The sequence below is a fragment of the Mobula birostris genome, chromosome 23, assembly GCF_030028105.1.
Source record: "Mobula birostris isolate sMobBir1 chromosome 23, sMobBir1.hap1, whole genome shotgun sequence".
NCBI classification, from domain to species: domain Eukaryota; kingdom Metazoa; phylum Chordata; class Chondrichthyes; order Myliobatiformes; family Myliobatidae; genus Mobula; species Mobula birostris.
Genome location: NC_092392.1, coordinates 31,121,267 through 31,141,926, shown reverse-complemented (window position 1 = coordinate 31,141,926; position 20,660 = coordinate 31,121,267). Strand labels below are relative to the sequence as shown.

The window sequence follows — 20,660 nt, the reverse complement described above, 5'->3', positions numbered from 1 at the left end:
CGGTGCTTGCTCTTCTCAAGAAAGATCTGCTTATGTGTACCATCCGTGATCAAAACAACTTTCAGAGGACCTTAGAAGAATTGTAGAGATGTGTCAAGCTGGAAAAGGCTACCAAAGCATTTCTAATGACCTTAGTGTTCATCAGTCCACAGTAAGAGAAATTGTCTACAATTGGAAGAAATTCAGTACTGTTGCTACTCTCCTTAGGAGTGGGCGTCCTGCAAAGATCACACCAACAGCACAATATGCAATGAAGTAAACAAGAACCCAAGGGTAACAGCAAAAGACCTGTAGAAATCTCTAGAATTTGTTCATCTCTGTTCATGTGTCCACTATAAGAAAAACACCAAACAAAAGAATGGTTTTCATGGAATGACACCATAGAGGAAACCACTGCTCTTCCAAAAAAAAATTGCTGCATGTCCGAAGTTTGCAAGAGACCACCTGGAGGTTCCACAACATTTCTGAAAGTTCTGTGGACAGATGAGACAAAAGTTGAACTGTTTGGCAGAAATACACACAACTATGTTTGGAGGAAAAAGGGCACTATACATCAACACCAAAACCTCATCCCAACTGTGAAGTGTGGTGGAAGGAGCATCATGGTTTGGGGCTGCTTTGCTGCCTCAGGGCCTGGACAGCTTGTAATCGTTGAGGGAACAATTAATTCAAAATCGTATCAAGACATTTTACAGGATGCTTTACAATCACCTGACGCTTAATTTGGATGATGCAACTAGGCAATGATACAATAGCCGAGTAAATCAACAATGGAATGGTTTAAAAAGAAGAACGTCTGTGTTTTAGAATGGCCAAATCAGAGTCCAGACCTTAACCTAATTAAGTGTTCTGGTATGACCTGAAGAGAGCTGTTTATGCAAGGTATTAAATACAAGGCTTCGCTGACTTTTTCTTGGAACTGTATGTGTGTGTGTGTATATATATACAGTTAAAGTCAGTGCAGTACTTAAAATTATTACAGTACTTTGCAAAAGTCTTAGACACCCTAGCTATATATAGTTGAAGTCAGAAGTTTACATACACCTTAGCCAAATACATTTTCAGTTTTTCATAATTCCTGACATTTAATCCTAGAAAACATTCCCTGTCTTAGGTCAGTCAGGATCACTACTTTATTTTAAGAATGTGAAATGTCAGAATAATAGTAGAGGGAATGATTTATTTCAGCTTTTATTTCTTTCATCACTTTCCCAGTGGGTTAGAAGTTTACATACACTTTGTTAGTATTTGGTAGCATTGCCTTTAAATTGTTTAATTTGGGTCAAACGTTTTGGGTAGCCTTCCACAAGCTTCTCACAGTAAGTTGCTGAAATTTTGTTCCATTCCTCCACACAGAACTGGTGTAACTGAGTTAGGTTTGTAGGCCTCCTTGCTCGCACATGCTTTTTCAGTTCTGCCCACAAATTTTCTATCGGATTGAGGTCAGGGTTTTGTGATGGCCACTGCATTTACCTTGACTTTGTTGTCCTTAAGCAATTTTGCCACAGCTTTGGAGGTACGCTTGGGGTCATTGTCCATTTGGAAGACCCATTTGCGACCGAGCTTTAACTTCCTGGTTAATGTCTTGAGATGTTGCTTCAATATATTCATATACTTTTCCTTCCTCATGGTGCCATCTATTTTGTGAAGTGCACCAGTCCCTCCTACAGCAAAGCACCCCCACAACATGATGCTGCCACCCCCATGCTTCACGGTTGGGATGGTGTTCTTCAGCTTGCAAGCCTCACCCTTTTTCCTCAAACATAACGATGGTCATTATGGCCAAACAGTTCAATTTTTGTTTCATCAGACCAGAGGACATTTCTCCAAGAAGTAAGATCTTTGTCCTCATGTGCACTCGCAAGCTGTAGTCTGGCTTTTTTATGGCGGCTTTGGAGCAGTGACTTCTTCCTTGCTGAGCAGCCTTTCAGGTTATGTTGATACAGGACTCATTTTACTGTGGATATAGATACTTGTCTACCTGTTTCCTCCAGCATCTTCACAAGGTCCTTTGCTGTTGTTCTGGGATTGATTTGCACTTTTCGCGCCAAAGTACATCATCTCTAAGAGACAGAATGCGTCTCCTTCCTGGGCGGTATGACAGCTGTGTGGTCCCATGGTGTTTATACTTGCGTACTGTTGTTTGTACAGATGAACGTGGTACCGTCAGGTGTTTGGAAATTGCTCCCAAGGATGAACCAGACTTGACACCATTTTCTGACCTCAATCCGATAGAAGATTTGCGGGCAGAACTGAAAAAGCGTGTGCAAGCAAGGAGGCCTACAAACCTGACTCAGTTACACCAGTTCTGTCTGGAGGAAAGGAACAAAATTCCAGCAACTTACTGTGAGAAGCTAGTGAAAGGCTATCCAAAACGTTTGACCCAAGTTAAACAATTTAAAGGCAATGCTACCAAATACTAGCAAAGTGTATGTAAACTTCTGACCCACTGGGGAAGTGATGAAAGAAATAAAAGCTGAAATAAATCATTCTCTCTACTATTATTCTGACATTTCACATTCTTAAAATACAGTAGTGATCCTAACTGACCTAAGATGGAATGTTTTCTAGGATTAAGTGTCAGGAATTGTGAAAAACTGAGTTTAAATGTATTTGGCTAAGGTGTTGATAAACTTCTGACTTCAACTGTATGTGTGTAATACGTATATTGCATTTGAATGATTATATCAGTTCCTTTCCAGATGCATTCTCACATTATTCAATTTGCATCTAATGCACAAGTAAAAGTTTGAGAAAAGAAAAGCTTATTTTCAGAATCTATTGAATTAGTTAACAAAGCACTGTAATATTTAAAAACCTCTTATCAATTCATTTATATTCCTGCAATTTCGCAGTTATCAAATCGAGAAGTTATAATTCCACCCTACTAGAGCATTTAGCAGATGTTTCAATTAATTTTATTGCCCTGACCCAGCAGGTTCCTTTTGACTGACTGAGGAGTGATCCAGGAATGGAGGAAGACCAGCAAGAGGTAAGTGATTTATTTCTGTTTCAAAAGAACTGTATATTCTTTTCATCTGGGGGAGGAAGGGAGAGTTGATTTTCAGTTTTATCTGCCTATGCCTGATTCCACTAGGGTGCCTAAGACTTTTGCACAGTACTATCGTAATTTTATGTATTGCACTGTACTGCTGCAGCAAAAAAAAATCATGATGTATCTGACTGGTGATAAACATGATTCTGATACGGGTCTTACTGTGGACTGAGCTTGGGAATGGGGCAGGGAGAGGGGAATCATGGTTGGGGAAGAGAGGAGGGAACAGGAAGCACCAGAGAGACATTCTATAATTATCAATAAACCGATTGTTTGGAATCAAATTACCTTGCCTGGTGTCTCAGGGCTGAGTGTGTCTGCACCTGTGCAACCCCCCCCCCCCTCGCTCAGCCCCAACACTCCTCTGCCCCCTGTCCCACGCCCCTCCCACAGTGCTGCACCCTCACCATTCCCCGCATCCTTTGCTTCCGCCAGATTTACAAACTCCCTCCCCACTCCATGTTGACAAGTACAGTACTGTGCAGAAGTCTTGGGCAGCCTAGCTTATAAATATGTGCGTAAGACTTTTGCACAGTACTACATTTTCTGTAGATTTTGATTGTGCTTTCTGTTAAGACTACTTACTTAAAGGTATGCAATTTTGAAAGTATCACAAGATACGAGGAATCAGAATTGAGGTATGCCATCGCACAGATTAGAACGTAAAGCAAACAGTAAAATACAGTGAGCCAGTGCGGTGTAAGGCATACTTACTGAGAGAGCTTTTCACTTAACAAGTTCATTAATGACTTATTTCCAGCTAGTTTCTTGCAGTGTGCCTGCACGCAGAAAAGAATGCAAGTGCCCTTTGCTTGTGCACCTGTATTGGCTGTGCTGAGCAGCCAAGTGAAGCGAAGATGATTTCCAATTGCCAGGCAATCGTATATGAAAAGGAGAATTTTAATTAAATGTATCCCAAGTTGGAGCAAAGATGCTGTAACTGGATAAAAGCGTTGTTTAAAACACCACCATAAATTGTATCTTATTATGTTGCTGTTCACGGAATGACATTTGAAAGGCGTATTTGGATCAGACAGTGTGATAATCACAGTACCCCAGGCATTATTGATTTCCCAAGCCAAAAATAAACTGGAAAATTTGAGGGTGCTGTGAATCAGGTTGATAACTTCAGTGTTTGGTTCTCCAATCCACAACACCCCTTTAACAGGAATAAATCTAATTTTATCCTTCACCAAGAAGCTCACTAACATTACTGTTCGTGTAAAGTATCTGATGAGGTCAGTGTGACCTGGAAAGAGTCAAAGTTAATGTGTACTTGAGGAACTCTGTCACAAAACTTCAGCAGTATAAAAGAAAAAGCTATTGTAAATATTAAGTTATATGTTATTGTGTCAAGATGAGGCCACCTTCAGGGTAGAGGAGCAATACCTTGTATTCTGTCTGGATACCCGCCAACCTTATGGCATGAATATCGATTTCTCTTTCTGGTAAAGCTATCTCCTCTTCTCCTGCTGCCCCCCACCCCCCATTCCTCAACCTAACTTTTTAATCTCTTCTCACCTGCCTGTTATTTCCCCTGGGTCGCCCTCCTCCTTCCTTTTCTCCAGTTGTCCATTCTCCTCTCCTAATCAGATTCCCTCTCCAGCCTTTAACCTTCCTCACCTGCCTGACTTCACCTATCATCTTCCAGCCAGCCTCTTTCCCCTCACCCACCTTTTTACTCTGGCATCTTCCCTCTTCCTTCTCAGTCCCGAAACATCAGTGGTTTATTCTTTTCCATAGATGCTGCCTGACCTGTTGTTCCTTCAGCAGTTTTTGTGTGTTGCTAAAGTATATGTTGCTTGATTTGCTTATTACATTATCGGAATGTCTGTCGTGCTTAACCTAATGGAAACTGTGTACTACTTTCATAAGTTTAAAATAATTTAAAAATCACTTTTGGTACTGCTTTCATCCATAGGCAGAAGCAAGCCCAACACCATCAGCAGTATTTGACGATGATCCGCAGAATATGTCGGATATTCCTCAAAACCTGTGTAAGCCTTTTGTATTAACTTTCAGCAAAATATGATTGAAAATGAGTGTAATTGCTTGTGATATGACCTGGGGTGGTGTTGTGCAATTTGTGTATTATGCTGCTGGTGTTTAGGACAACAATGAAGGTCCTCCATCTCAGTCTGTCCATATCATCGCACATAGATATAGAAGGATCCTTGCTGTTCTGTAATAATTTATTTTTGACTAGTTAAGATTGATAGTCCTGAGCTGAACCCCTTGATCTGAAGGACCAGTGGACCGCTCTTAGTCTGAACCCCGGACCTGGAGGACCAGTGGATCACTCTTAGTCTGAACTACCCGGACCCGGAGGACCAGTGGATCACTCTTGGTCTGAACCCTGGACCTGTAAGACCGGTGGACCATGCTCAGTCTGGCCTCTACCCTTTGACCTGTTTGGCATGGGTGACCCTATCAAGAGCCAAAGCGCAAAGCCCTGACTCCAGCCAACATAGCTCTCTGGGTCATTGAGATATTAGGGTAATACAAGTCTCCAAACTCTACGACAAGGTTGCGGTCCTCTTGGCAGAGGGTATTATGGTCCGCTCTTATGAACAGTACCATCGCTTTAGGAGGATCAATGATCATAAAATGATTGTGCTTCCCTACAACTACTGTCGCTTGTCCTGTTGATTTATTTCATTCCATCACTGTTTTTCTGATTCCTTTGGGTTTTAGTCTTTTAAACATACAGAGAAGTAGTTTAAATGGAAGAACTAGAATACAACTTTCTCACATCTTCCCTGGGTTCCCAGCAGGAAAGAAATTTGGAAGTCAGTTTGTAATAAGAAAAAACTACATTGAATTGGACAACTTTAATTTATCAAAATGACCATTCACGTTGGGGTTTTAACATTTAGCTAAAGAATTATTCAGAAAGTCTAGGTAAATGTTTGTTTCAAGAAGCCTATTGAGAGAATTAACAGTAGTTTCACCATTAGTAACCAACACAGTGGATAACTGAGATGTCAAAAGTGCCATAAATATATGACACTTATTTCTTCTAATCAAGATGGCGCCAGTGTAGACACTCACTCGGTCGACATCTTCCAGATAGCACTCGAAATGTCTTTCTTTTTTATTTACTTTTATGTCTGCTTTTCACCTTGAATGTGTTTCTGGGACTGTTGGAGCCTGTGATATACAGTTTTGAGATCGTTTGAGTGATCCAGCGCTTTGCTGTTTCCAAGAAGATTCTAGTAAGCGAGCGCTAGCTCAAACAGCCTCAATATGAAAAAAAACTGAGTCGGAGCGAGCCGATGTTCGATTCCATTCTGCTGGCTAAAACGTCCATTAGTCACCAAATAAAGCATTGGGGTAGATTGAGACATCGAGGTGAATGCGGAAGGTGAGCAAAAGTTTCAGCGCCAATGTCTGTCCTTCTGATCGCTGCCGGAGAGAGAATCTGTGAGCAGCCTATCGCTGTGTGGCTGGTGGGTAGGCCTCTGCTGTGTGGTGTCCCTCTCTTTCGATGAGTGTCGGTGATATCGGAGGATGGTATCGTAGTTCTGAGTTTATGGATTGGACTGTAGCGTTTATGGACTGTGGACTTTTTAAGACCAATGGTTTTTAAATTCTGTCTTTTTTTATCACCTGTTCTTTTTCCATTTTGTTGTGCGAGGGGAGGGTGTTTGGGGGTTGATGTTCTGTTGTGGGTTTTTTTGAGGGTGTTGATATCCCTGTTCCATTTAGTGTGGGGGGGGGTTTGGGGGTTGATGATTGGGATGCTGGTTGTTTTTGTGTGGGGTGGGCGGGTTTGATGTTTCTCTGAACAACTTTCATGTTCTTTCTTTTGAAATTTGTCTTCAGATAGTCACAAAACAGGTGTATACAGATACGTGCTTTAATAAATGGACCTTTGAACTATACTGATACATCACGTTGTAAATACACGAAACTTATTTTGGGTTTAAGCATGTCGAGTTTATTGTGTAATAGATGTATCTTTATTTATTTAGCGATACAGCCCAGAATAGGCCTTCAGGCCCTTTGAGTCACACTATCGAACAACTCCTGATTTAACCCTAACATAATCATGGGACAATTTACAATGACCAATCAACCTACTAACCCGTACACCTTCAGACTGTAGGAGAAAACCACCCATAATATGTCAGTTCTACAAATAAGAGTCTAATCTCACAAGGTTATTTTCGATGCCTCCATTAGGGAGGGGCTTTATGTTCTAAAATCCAGTCGTACTTGGAATGGCAGAGAAGATATGATGCCTTATCACATTTTATTCAAGCCAACACACAAAACAAAAGGCTAGTTACCTCCACATCTGTCAAAGGGAAAAAAGTTAGAAGGCTTCAAAGATCTAGTAGGACATCTGGGAAATACTGAGCTAATCAGCAAAGTCAACATGGCTTCATGAAAGGAAAATTGTTTGACTGATTTATCAGTGTTTTCTGGAAGAAATAATCTGTTATGGATAAAAAAAATTTCTAAAGATGTTTCATAAGACGCCACACTGAAAGTTGTTGTATGCAAGGGTTCGTGGTGTAGAAGTAACACATTGGCTTTGAAAGATTTGCTACTACACAGGAAAAAAATATGTATAAAATATTTCTTCCTCATTGGCCTCAGGAAACAACAAAGCCTCATTTTCATTCTAATATTTATTTTATTTAGCGATACAGCTTGGATTAGGCCCTTCCGGCCCTTTGAGCCACGTCATTTAAGCAACCCCAATTAACCCTAACCTAATCACGGGACAACTTATTAATCTACCCAGTACATCTTTGGAAACTGGAGCACCGGACGGGAAACCCACGCACTCCATGTGGAGGACGTACGGACTCCTTGCAGATGACACCGGAATTGGAATTGAACTCCAAACTCCTCCGCCCTGAGCTGCAGCAGTGTCACAAACGAAGGGCTACCACAGGAAAAAGGGCATAAGATATATTTTGCTTGTTGGCCTCTGGAAATAGTGAAGCCTCATTTTCTTTCTGATTTTTAGAAATTTATTGGATAAAGAAAATTAAAGTATTACTATTAAATTGTTGCTGAATCCTCAGATAGGAACATTGGGAAGAAGAGATACGAGGCTACAAAAGGGTGGAGATAGCTAATGGAAATGTGGGAAAATGTGAAATGGGGGGGGGGGGAACAAGATTCTCTAAATGCTGAGGGGTTACAGTGAGGGTTTCGTGTCCAAATGTGTGACTTGCAAAAAGCTGGTACACAGGTACAGCAAGTAAATAAGAAAGGTAAAATGCTGTCAGTTATTGTGGATTTGAACTCCAAGTTAAAGAACGTTATGCTTCAGTTGCATAGGACACGGAGATCATGGTTAGAATTCCGTACAAAGTATTGGTGTCTTTATGTAAGGGAGGACATAATTCTGGAAGCACTTCAGAGGCTTGCATGGAAAGGGGATATTATCTCAAGGAAAAGTTGGCGAGGCTAGGCTTGTATCCTCTGGAGTTTAGGAGAGTGAGAGTGCTTTATTGAGTGAGCCTGTCAGAATGGATGTGGAAAGCACGTTTCCTCTTCTGGAAAATTTAAAACTCAAAACCATTGTTTAAAGATGAGGTGGTGCCCATTTAAGATGAGTCCTGTTTTTTTTTCCAGAGCTGTGAGACTTTGGAGCACCTTTTCAAGTGGTGGAGGCGTAGGCTATGAATTTTGTTAAGATAAGTGCTGATAGGGACTTGGAAGCAAAATGGTGGAAGTTTCCAGCAATTGTCAAGAGTGTAGAATTTGATTAGCCACATTTTTACTGAATAAAAATGTGGCTGATTCACGTGTTCTTTTGTATGTTATAGCTGCAGAAAAGTGACAATGGGAAAGACTAGCTTAACATTAATCTTCTGAGATGGAATCACAAAAGTCAGTTACTGTCCCTCTTTAATGGTCTTATTTTGGTAAACTCGGAAAAAATTTGTGTGGCTCTGTGGTAAAGTCAATGGAATGGTATGGACACCATAGGCCCCATTGTAAGTACGTGAAGCTTGCATTTTGGGTTTAAGCACTTCAGGCTTGTGTTATTTTTTATTTATTTATTGGGGTACGGCACAGAATAGGCCCTTCAAGCCCTTTGAGCCAAGCTACCCAGCAACCCCCAATTTAACCCTAACCTAATCACAGGACAATTTACAATGACCAATTAACCTACTAACCTGTACAACTTTGGACTGAGAGCTGAAACCGGAGCACAAGAAAACCTACACATTCCATGGAGAGAACATACAGACTCCTTCCAGAGGACGTCGAAATTGAACTCTGAACCCCAACGCCCTAAGCTGTAATACTGCCACGCTAACCGTTAGGCCACCATGGCATAACGAGAGGCACAGCCACCTATTGGCATTGTTAAACAAGTTATACCATTTGTTCAGCTCCAATTTTTAACAAAACTTTATCAAGTTTAAAAATACAGTATTACTAATCCAAAAGGAATGGTTTATTGCCCATGAGAACTCTCTTTAAGATGTGACTTTTGTTTGTTGGGACTGAACTTACATTTTATCAGTCTAATGGTCTTCAAAGCACTAGACAATAAAAATAACTTCTAGATAAGTCAGCTCATTAATTTTTCACAATTTTAAATACTGCAAGTTTAGAAATTGTGCAGGCTTCAGCTAGTACAACTGAGTCTGCAATGTGGTACACAGTTTTATGGAGCGCCACTGCAACTGTGCTCCTCTTTCTAATGTGACAAGCATATTTGTAACATTTATTTATTTGCAGCAGATGAAGATGCTTTTAAACTTCTGTGGGAAATGAAGATGCGAAAAAGGCAAGGGAAACCAAATCTGCCAGACACTGTCACTGAACTTAGCACAGAAGATGGTTGTAAGGTGTACCTGGTTGGCACAGCCCACTTTAGCGATAGTAGCAGAAGAGATGTTGTAAAGGTAAAAACAAAAAAAAGTTACAAATTTAGAAAAAACTTGTCAACATGTAAATTGTGTATAAGAATGCTACTAAGCATTATAATCAACTTTAATTCAGTGCAAAACAATCTTCAGAGCATAAAATTATGGCTTTGAGGGGTGGAGAAACTTCAGATACAGTCAACCTCTCAACATGGTTTGTCTCCTCAGATTTCAGTCAATGATCTATTAATATAAATATTATTTATTTGTTTATTGGGATACAGCCTGCCGTAGGCCCTTCCGCCCCTTCGAGCAGCCACCCAGCGACTCCTGATTTAACCCTAGCGTACAGTAACCAATTAACCTGCCAACTGTTGGTTCTTTGGACTGTGGGAGGAAACCAGAGCACCCAGAGGTAACCCACGCAATTACAGGGAGAGCATGCAAACTCCGTACAGGCAGCAGCGGGAAATGAACCCAAGTCGCCCTCACTGCAGAGCGTTGTGCTAACCACTACACTACCATGCCGCCTCTTTATGCTTAATGAGGGTAGCCACAGTTGGTAAAACAGTGCTGGAAATACTCAACAGATTAAGCATTATTTGTGAAAAGAGAAAAGCTGAATTAAGGTACAAGTTAGTTAGTTATTGCCTGTTGGATCTCCTGCTGTTGCATAGAGAAGTGTCATGAAAAGGGATGTGGTTGGTGGTAATGGAAGATCAAATTGGAGAGCCTCAAAGAGGATGGTCCCTACTGGGTGCTGGAAGGGAGGGGAAGATGTACCTGGTGGTGGAGGATCCATTGAATGTGGAGGTGAGGTGGAAAGTCAGAACAAGAGGAACTTGTCTAGAAGGCTGGGGAAAGAGAACAGAAGTGCGGGAAATAAGCGGATACTGTAGAACTCTTTTCAGCTATGGTAGAGGAGAAACCATGGTTAATGAAAAAGGAAGATACTTCAAAGGCATTGGTTGTGATAAGTCATATTAGTGAAGATATAATCAGAGATGAGAAACTGGAAGAATTAAAATGAAGTACCTACAGGAAGCAAGGTGGGAGGAAGTGCATTTGATGTAATTGTGTAAGAAGAGGAAGAGAAGTGTTGGATATGGTTATTTGAAAATTGGAAAATTAAATTGTAAACTGGTTTATTGTCAAGTATACCAAGGTACAGTGGAAGAACTTGCCTTTCATACTGTTGTTACAGATCAATTGATTACAACAGTGCATTGTGATAGAGCGGGGTAAAACAATGACAGGCTTCAGTGTAGTGTCACAGTTACAGAGAACGTGCAGTACAGGTGGATAGTAAGCTGCAAGGTCATAATGAGATGGATGATGAGGTCGAGAGACCCATTTTATCATATTAGGAGACTGTTCAATAGTCTTATAACAGCGGGATAGAGACTGTAAGTGGAAGTCAAGTAAAGGCTCAAGCAAGACACATGAAGTTAAACCACAAGAGGCACCTCTGGAGTGAGACTTTTGCAGGAAGGTCTTCCTAAAACACAGCTTCCCTTTACACAATAGGGAGTGCCATAGACAGACGAGATTAGAGGGATTATCGGCAATGACAGTTACTTCGACATTGAGCATAGTCTTACCTGGACACCTTGGTCTCCACACAAATGCTTTTTCTTTGTCCTCTCCTTCACTTTCCCTCTCTGCAATTTAACATACTGGATCACTTTTTTGTTTTCTGGTGAAGCTCAATGCCCATTTTTTTTTTCTCCATAGTTACTGTTTGGCCTGGTGAATATTTCCAGTTTTTATTTCAGGGTTTCACTATGTGCAGTTTTGAATTAGTCACATTTCAATCAGGCCAAAAGTGTGGCTGAATATTCAAATTCTGAGGGCAAAATGAAAATCATAATAGCAGCTACAAGTATTCATTCAGTTTGCATTTCAATGTGTTTACATAAAGTTGGAAAGCTAACTTGTATACCACACTAGTCAAGGATGAATTAAATCAAATTCTGAACACCTGTATTCCAGCGGTGCTGTTATGTAATCTGTTTGCTGGATAAATAATGAAAGAAGCTAATCGTAAAAAGTTTAAAATCTAATGTGAGTTGGTAAACAAACTACACAAAGCTTTGATAAAATGCCACAATAACGGATGTATTTTGCACAGTTAACGTCGTCAATTGGTATTAAAATTACAGGCCTAACAATTTCAAAGTTCAAAATAAAATTATTATTAAAGTACTTGTGAGGCCTCCATCAGTCAGGGTTGACCATAAATGTTACATCCTAGCTATCTAGATGCTCAAGCCTGGGCAGTACAATATGGAGAGCAAGCTGTTGCCCTTTTACCATTCTCCCCCTCTCCACACATCTAATGAGGAACCTAAAGGAACAGCAGAGATCAATACAGTTTGACTCCAGCTCCGGATTTTTTCCTCAGGTTTACTAACAAAGTCTTCCCCGTGAGTGGGTATAGCCATGAGGCAAGGAAGATTTGAGATCAGAGCTGCCAACCGCAGCTGACGAGCCCCATCTGCCCGAAGCTACTGGTTTTAAGGCACCAGTAACCCGCCTTTGCCCTTTCCCTTTTCAGTAGAAATGGTTCCACTTGGCTTAGTAGCTAAGCCTCATGTGAAGGCCAGGAGCTGGACTTGCGTGTCAGAGGCTATTTGAGGTGCACACCATTAGGAGCATTTAATAGGTAGTGGGAGCTTGTCCCCATTACCACCCCCAGTTATAACAACCTTAAGGAACTATCAAAGTACATACATGTCACCATATACAACCCTGGGATTCATTTTCTTGTAGGCATACATAAATCCAAGAACCACAATAGAATCAATGAAAGACTGCACCCAACAGGATGGACAGACAATGAATGTGCAAAAGACAAATTATGCAAATACAAAATAAAAATAATAGTAAATAAATAAGGAATAAGTATCAAGAACATGGGATGAAGAGTCCTTGAAAGTGAGTAAATTGGTCGTGGGAACATTTCAATGATAGGGCGAGTGAAGTTATCCATTCTGGTTGAGGGGTAACTATTCCTGAGCCTGGTGGTGTTGGTCCTGAGGCTTCTGTATCAATTTATATTGAGAACAAAAATATTGATAGGAATTGCACATTAATGGAAAAAGTACATTGACATTTTTATAACAACTTTTTGAATCAAAGCATCAAGATCTTTTATTGAATATTGTTTTTGAAGATCCTTCAATCCCTCGGTAGAAAAGTTCAGCATTTCTTTTCCTGTACAACATTTCACAGAATCTAGTTAGTGTATCTTCAATTTAATAAAATCCCTTCTTGTGATATTTCCGTTACAAATGTGCTTCCCGAAGAATGACATACTTGTTATTTTATTCCAGACTATTCAAGAAGTGCAGCCGGATGTAGTGGTTGTAGAACTATGTCAGTATAGAGTCTCCATGCTCAAAATGGATGAAAAGACATTACTTAAGGAAGCCAGTGAAATCAATCTGGACAAATTACAACAGGCTATAAAACAGGTACTGTGTCTGGTCTTGACTTCTGTCCTTGGTGCCTAAAAACAGTATGCATTTTGTAGTAATTTTGGTTTGTGCATACTTAATTTCAGCATTCTGTTCTACAGCACTTATAAAAAGTGATCACCTCCCACCCCAAAAGTTTTCATGTTTTATTGTTTTACAACATTGAATCACGGGATTTAATTTGGCTTTTTTGACACTGATCAACAGAAAAAAGACACTTTTGTGTCAAAGTGAAAACAGATCTCTACAAAGTGACCTAAATACAAATATAAAACACAAAATTATTGATTGCATAAGTATTCACCCCCTTTAATATAACACACCAAATCATCACTGGTGCAGCCAATTGGTTTTAGAAGTCACTTAATTAGTGAAATGGAGATCACCTGTGTACAATCAAGGTGTTTCAATTGTTTGTAGTAAAAATACACCTGAATCTGGAAAGTCCAACTTCTGGTCAGTATCCTGACAAAAACTGCACCATGAAGACAAAAGAACACTAAGAAACTCTGCGAAAAGGTTAATGAAAAGCACAAGTCAGGAGATGGATACAAGAAAATTTCCAAGTCACTGAATATCCCTTGGAATACAGTTAAGTAGGTCTTCAAGAAATGGAAGGAAAATGGCACAACTGTAAATCTGCCCAGACCAGGCCGTCCTCAAAAACTGTGTGACCTTGCAAGAAGGGGACTAGTGAGGGAGGCCACCAAGAGACCAATGACAACTCTGGAGGAGTTACAAGCTTCAGGAGTGAGATGGGAGAGACTGCATACAACAACTGTTGCCTGGGTGCTTCACCAGTCACAGCTTTATGGGAGAGTGGCAAAGAGAAATTAACTCACATGAAATCTTGGTTAGCATTTGCCAGAAGGTATGTGGGAGACTCTGAAGTCAACTGGAAGAAGGTTCTAGGGTTTGGTGAAACTAAACTTGAGCTTTTTGGCCATCAGATTAAATACTATGTTTGGCATAAGCCAAACACCACCCCTATCATGAAGCATGGTGGTGGCTGCATTATGCTGTGGGAATACTTCACTGCAGCAAGCCCTGGGAAGGCTTGTGAAGATAGAAGGTAAAATGAATGCAGCAAATACAGGGATATCCTCGAGGAAAACCCAATGCTGTCTGCAGAGAACTGCGACTTGGGAGAAGATTTGTTTTCAAGCAAGACAATGACCCCAAGCGTAAAGCCAAAGCTATACAGAAATGACTTAGAAACAACAAAGTTAATGTCCTGGAGGGCCATGTCAGAGTCCAGACCTCAATCCAGTTGAGAATTTGTGGCTGGGCTTGAAAAGGGCTGTTCACTCATGATCCCCAAGCAATCTGAAAGGGCTTGAGCAGTTTTATAAAGAAGAAAGGGGAAAAATTGCAGTGTCCAGATGTGCAAAGCTGTTGAACTGAAGGCTGTAATTGCTGCCAAAGGTGCATCTACTAACTGCTGACTTGAAGGGGGTGAATGCTTATGCAATCAATTATTTTGTGTTTTATATTTGTGATTAATTTAGATCACTTTGTAGAGATCTGTTTTCACTTTGACACAAAAGAGTTTTTCTGTTGATTATTGTCAAAAAGAGCCAAATTAAATCCATGATGGTTCAATGTTGTGAAACAATAAAACATTAAAACTTCCAAGGGGGGGTAAATACTTATAGGTGCTGTATTTACGGAGATGGAGCACCGAGTAGGCCTTTCTGATCCTTGGAGCTCTGCCACCCAGTGATCACCCAATTTAACTCTAGCCTAATTGGGGGGGCCAATTTACAATGAACAATTAACCTAACAGCCAGTACATCTTTGGACTGTGGGAGGAAACCCAGTTGCTCACAGGGAGAACTTAAAAACTCCGTACTGGCAGCAGGAATTGAACATAGGTTGCTGATACTGTAAATTGTTGTGCTAACCACAGCGCTACCACACAGCCCATAGTTTTACGGAAACAAGATCTTCTAAACTGAGGAATCATGTTGATGCTATGTGCATGGGGCTTTTTCAAAAGAAGGCAGCTTGAGCATGTAGTTGAAAAGAACTCATGTTGGTATGAGCCAAAAACCTTGTGGAACTGAATTGAATTGTTCCTTAAGAGTTTTATTGTTTCCACCTTTGGACATTAAAAACTATTTACCCTTCTATGTGGTCTACCACCATTCTGTAAATTTTTTTTATTTTTTTTCCCCCAAATTCGTGGTGCAAATCTCCCTAGTAGCATGATTTAAAAATATTTTGGTAAATGGAATGGAGTTTAAAAGTATAATGAATTTTCTACTCTTTCTATTCCTCAAATCATAATTTTCTTACCGGATGCCCAGTCATTCATCTCTTTTCGCAATTACTGACAGTTATTTCATCTCTCTGGCCATTTTTACCACTTGGATTGAATTATCTTTCATCCTTGTCATCTCGTGCCCCCCACCCCCACACCAAACTTAAATCATTTATCATTTTCAGAATCATGTTACTAATACCTCAGTCAGTAAGGTCTTTAATATCTTGGTCAATCATGTCTAGGGTATTCATTCAGCTGATTGATACCAAGCACCTCTTATATCAGTAGCAAAATATAAAGTGATACTTCTGAAGATTTCATTGGAATTGTGTTATTTTGTGAACTGTAGTGTTCTTATCTAATTTATTTGGCAGTACAGTGCAGAGAAGACTTTTAAAGCCAAACAATTACTCCCGCTTCCCCCCCCCCAACCCCAATTAACTCTAACCTAATCATGGGACAATATACAATGACTAGTTAACCTACCCAGTATGTCTTTGGACTCTGGGAGGAAACCGGAGCACCTGGAGAAAATGCATATTCCAAGCAGAGGGCGTACAGAGACTCCTTACAGAACCCCAAAACGCCCTGACCTGTAATAGGGTCATGCTAACCACTACACTACCTGACACAAGCGGATTTTGATTCTTAAACTGTCTTGTAGGCAAATACCTCAGACTTCTAGTAAACTGGGAAAAATGTTTTAATATGAATGTAATTGCAATATGACAAATAAGCTCTTCTTCCAGCCAGGTACATATATCAATTATAACTGACGTTTAGATGACAAACTTTGCCATCTTCATCAGGGATGATGCCTGGGCATGTCTAGTCCGGTGGTATTTATACCCCCATCGTTAGTCCTCATTCAATCAGGTTTTGGCCCTCCCACCTTGTTTACAATCGAATTCCAGTTCTTACTTGGAGTGAGACCTTCATCTTGTTACAATTATTTTCCTTTAGCTTTATTTCAATGGCTTTTGGGGTCACCTGGCAAAGGAAGCCCGAGTAGAGTGTATTTGTCATATATGCTGGGAAAGCACTCGATACTTTAAATTGCAATATGTTTTTTTAAAAAATATTCCTGTTATTGGTGCAATGGCATTTATCTATAAAGGCTAGGATTGTAAACCTCTTCCAAAGGAATCAGTAAGTCTGAACATGCACCCTTTATCTTCTGAATAATGTTATGTTTAAGCTACTGAATGTAGTTAATACACTGTGCAAATTCCTTTGATTGCTCCACAAAGCCTTTTTTTATACACTAAAACTTAACTGTTGTTTTGATAGAATGGAGTAATGTCTGGACTGATGCAGATGCTGCTTTGGAAGGTCTCTGCTCACATCACAGAACAGTTGGGCATGGCCCCAGGAGGGGAATTCAGGGAGGCCTTCAAGGAGGTAGATACTCATCTTTTTCAGTTTTATCCCTCTTGAAATTCACTCAGTCTCAGTTCTGTTCAACCATGTCATTTGTATATAGTTGCCTGGACTTGCAGTAACATTGAAGTTATCTGACCTCATCTTCAGTGAAGGGAATCTTAATAGCAATGTGTAATATGTATTTATGCTACTTAATGGGAACTCCAGATACCCTCCTTGTTCACATTCCTATGGAAATCAAGTGGATGATGGGAATTTAAGACTTTGTGATCTATGTTCCCGGCTGGGAGGATATATGGAGTATTCTGGCTTGTTGAATAAAATGTGATGGAGTTTTAAAGGTGCATTAAGCCATAATTATTGTTTAATAACACACATTAACATTGTGTTAAGTGTGGATTGTTAATCCCAAAAATTTTTTAATTGCCTTTTATATTGCTATGAAATTTCAGTGTTTCAGCTCCTATGTTAATTGTGTGTGTATGTGTGTTTGTTTCACAGTGTACAATATACATTGTCTAGGAGACAGGAATTCCCAACACCATTAACCAAGGGGTCCTTGGATCCCAGGTTGGGAACCTTTGGTCTAAAAGGTTTAATTAAAGTTGGTGCTTTTTGCTTCCTTTGTCTTCTGAGAGTTGGTCCATATGACTGGCTTTATAATCTGTCTCAGAGCATCATTGGTACAGGGTACTAGAGGTACTGTATTTTGTAACTCATGCCACACAGCTCTGTCCAGGAAAGAGGAAAGCCAGAGATGATAAATCTTTTGTGGGCTGTTTTCTCTGTGGTCAGTGACAATCTTAGCTGCTCCACTAATTATTCTCAATAATATTTAAAATCAATGTTCTTGTTTTCTGACAGATTTATCAGTTTTTCAGTGCTCCGTGCGTTTCATTTGGACAGCATGGTCATGCAAACAAGTTTATGTAGAAAGCAATGTTTAGTGATTATAATTATATACTCTGCAAGTAGCATGTCAATGTTGTGTTACAGACTCTACTGCTCTTTGCATAAATTGAGTTTTTAGTTTCTGAATATGTTTTCAGTGGTGCAGTTGGCACGTGCCTCTTGTTAACTTGTGCATAAAGGTCTGCTATTTGCCTTTAAGCTACCCCAGTGTGGACTCGTAGAAAAGTACAACACAGAAACAGGCCCTTCAACCCACCCGGTCCGTGCTGAACCATTTGTACTGCCTCGCCCCATCGACCCGCACCCAGACCATAGCCCTCTATACCCCTACCATCCAGGTACCGACCAAACTTCTCGTAAACATTGAAATCGATCTCACATACACCACTGCGCTGGCAGCTCCTTCCAAACTCTCACAACCCTCTGAGTGAAGAATTCCCTCCTCACGTTCCCATGACCTCTAGTTATAGTCCCACCCAACCTCAGTAGAATAAGCCCGCTTGCATTTACCCTGTCTATACCCCTCATAATTTTGTATGCCTCTGTCAAATCTCCCCTCAGTCTTCTACGTTCCAAGGAATAAAGTTCTCACACGAAAAAGTCTGCAGATGCTGGAAATCCAAAGCAACACACTCAAAATGCTGGAGAGACTCAACAGGTCAGGCAGCATCTATGGAAATACAAAAACAATCGACATTTCAGGCTGAGAGCATTCTTCAGGACTGAGAAGGAAGGGGAAGATATTTAATCTTTCCTTATATTTAAAAAAAATGTATTTTTCCTTAAAACTCATGTCTTCCAGGCCTGGCAACTTCCTTATAAATTTTCTCTATACTCTTTCAACCTTATTTACAACCTTTTCTGTAGGTAGCCCTTACTGTTTCCCATGCTAGGAACAATTATTCACAAAAACATGCTGGGCAAGAATAGCAGGCAGTGTTCTTTCCCCAAATGACTCTTAGGTGAACTATTAGGGTGATTTGAATTCTTTCGGTTTGTTTGACTGATATCAGTTTTTTATTTCTACTTCTCAAATTGAATTTCGATTAAAAGGTCAGAGGCATGATTTTTGAATTTGCATTATCTGGAGAATGTGTACAGTTTTCTGAGCAAGTCCAGTTACATGTAACTATTAAAGATATTCCCTTCGAGTACTGCAATAGTCATCCAAATGGTGTGGTTTAGTCTTGGCATGAGTGTTTAACATTTGAAGCATTTACTTTGAGTGGTCTTCCAAGGATAAGATTATGTTTGGCCTTTCAGACAAATCTCTATAAATCGCTCTCCCTGAAGGATTATTTATCTATTTAAATTGTATTAGCTCCAAGATTCTTGGGTGTAAAGGCTTCCATTATGCAGTGAGCTTTTTATGAACTTGACGGTTTTAAAATCTTGTGTGTTGCAGGCTGGGAAAGTGCCTTTCTGTAAGTTTCACCTTGGGGATCGGCCCATCCCCATCACCTTTAAAAGGGCCATTGCTGCACTTTCTCTCTGGCAAAAGGTCAAATTAGCCTGGGGCCTCTGTTTCCTGTCTGATCCTATCAGGTACGAAAAACTGTGATAATTTCAGAAGAATTACAGGCTTCAATTTATGTCCTTTTACAACCAAACAAAATTGTTATGTTGATTATCTGAAAATGTTGTAAGTCAACCTGACTTTGTACAGAAATAATATTGAACATATATTCCTAGGCAGTTTTTACAGATTGTGAAGATCACTGTCATAAGACACTTGCCATAACAACCTGTATTTATGATAGTACTTTGGAATGCATGAAAATATCTCAAACCCTTATGCTGTCAGATTCTTAGCTTATTTTATTCCTGGCCTCCAGTTACCCATGATAGGAAGACAGGTGGAGGGGCAGGTAGTTTTGAAGTAGCAGAGAGGCTACAGAAGGACTTAAACAGATTAGGAGAATGGGCAAAGAAATAACAAAGAATACAGTGTCCGGAAGTGTATGGTCATGCACTTCAGTAGAAGATATAAAAGTGTAGACTATTTTCTAAATGGAGAGAAAATTTAAAAATCTGATCTGAAAAGGGACTTGAGTCCTTGTGCAGGATTCCCTAGAGGTTAACTTGCAGGTTGAATAGGTGATGAGGAAGTTAAGTGCAATGTTAGCATTCATTTCGAGAGGACTAGAATATTAAAGGAAGGATGTAATTTTGAGGCTAGTAAAGCACTGGTGAGGCCTCACTTGTAGTATTATGGGCAGTTTTGGGCCCCTTGTCTTAGAAAAGATCTGCTGACTCTGGCAAACAAGAGGAATTCTGCAGGTGCTGGAAATTCAAGCAACACACATCAAAGTTGCTGGTGAACGCAGCAGGCCAGGCAGCATCTCTAGGAAGAGGTACAGTCGACGTTTCAGGCCAAGACCCTTCGTCAGGACCCTTCGCTGACTCTGGAGAGGGTTCAAAGGAGGTTCACGAAAATGATACTGGGATTGAAAGGCTTGTCTTGTAAGGAGCATTCGATTGCTCTGGGCTGCTTCTCACTGGAATTCAGAAGAATCATTGAAACCTATTGAATGTTGAAAGGCCTTGATACAGTGGATATGGAAAGGATGTTTCCTTTGGTGGGGGAGTTTAGGACCAGAGGGGACAACCTCAGAAGATAGGGGCATCCTTTTAGAATGAAGATGAGGAATTTCTTTAGCCAAAGAGTGGTCAATCTTTGAAATTCATTACCACAGATGGCTTTGGAGTCAAGTCATTGGGTA

At 40.2% G+C, this 20,660-nt stretch overlaps 1 protein-coding gene across 6 annotated transcripts in view; it reads left to right on the top strand.

Moving 5' to 3' along the window:
• trabd (TraB domain containing) overlaps positions 1 to 20,660 on the top strand; it is a 49,769-nt gene that overhangs the window by 14,895 nt on the left and 14,214 nt on the right. For 4 of the 6 annotated variants that reach the window (XM_072241105.1, XM_072241107.1, XM_072241109.1 and 1 more), the window contains exons 3-8: positions 2,936 to 2,992; positions 4,977 to 5,052; positions 9,770 to 9,936; positions 13,233 to 13,373; positions 16,933 to 17,043; positions 19,343 to 19,482. In XM_072241105.1, coding sequence (XP_072097206.1) covers positions 2,972 to 2,992; positions 4,977 to 5,052; positions 9,770 to 9,936; positions 13,233 to 13,373; positions 16,933 to 17,043; positions 19,343 to 19,482 — 656 coding nt within the window. In that variant the 5' untranslated portion in view covers positions 2,936 to 2,971. The remainder of the gene's footprint in view (positions 1 to 2,935; positions 2,993 to 4,976; positions 5,053 to 9,769; positions 9,937 to 13,232; positions 13,374 to 16,932; positions 17,044 to 19,342; positions 19,483 to 20,660) is intronic. The other 2 variants (XM_072241111.1, XM_072241110.1) reach the window with 2 other exon arrangements.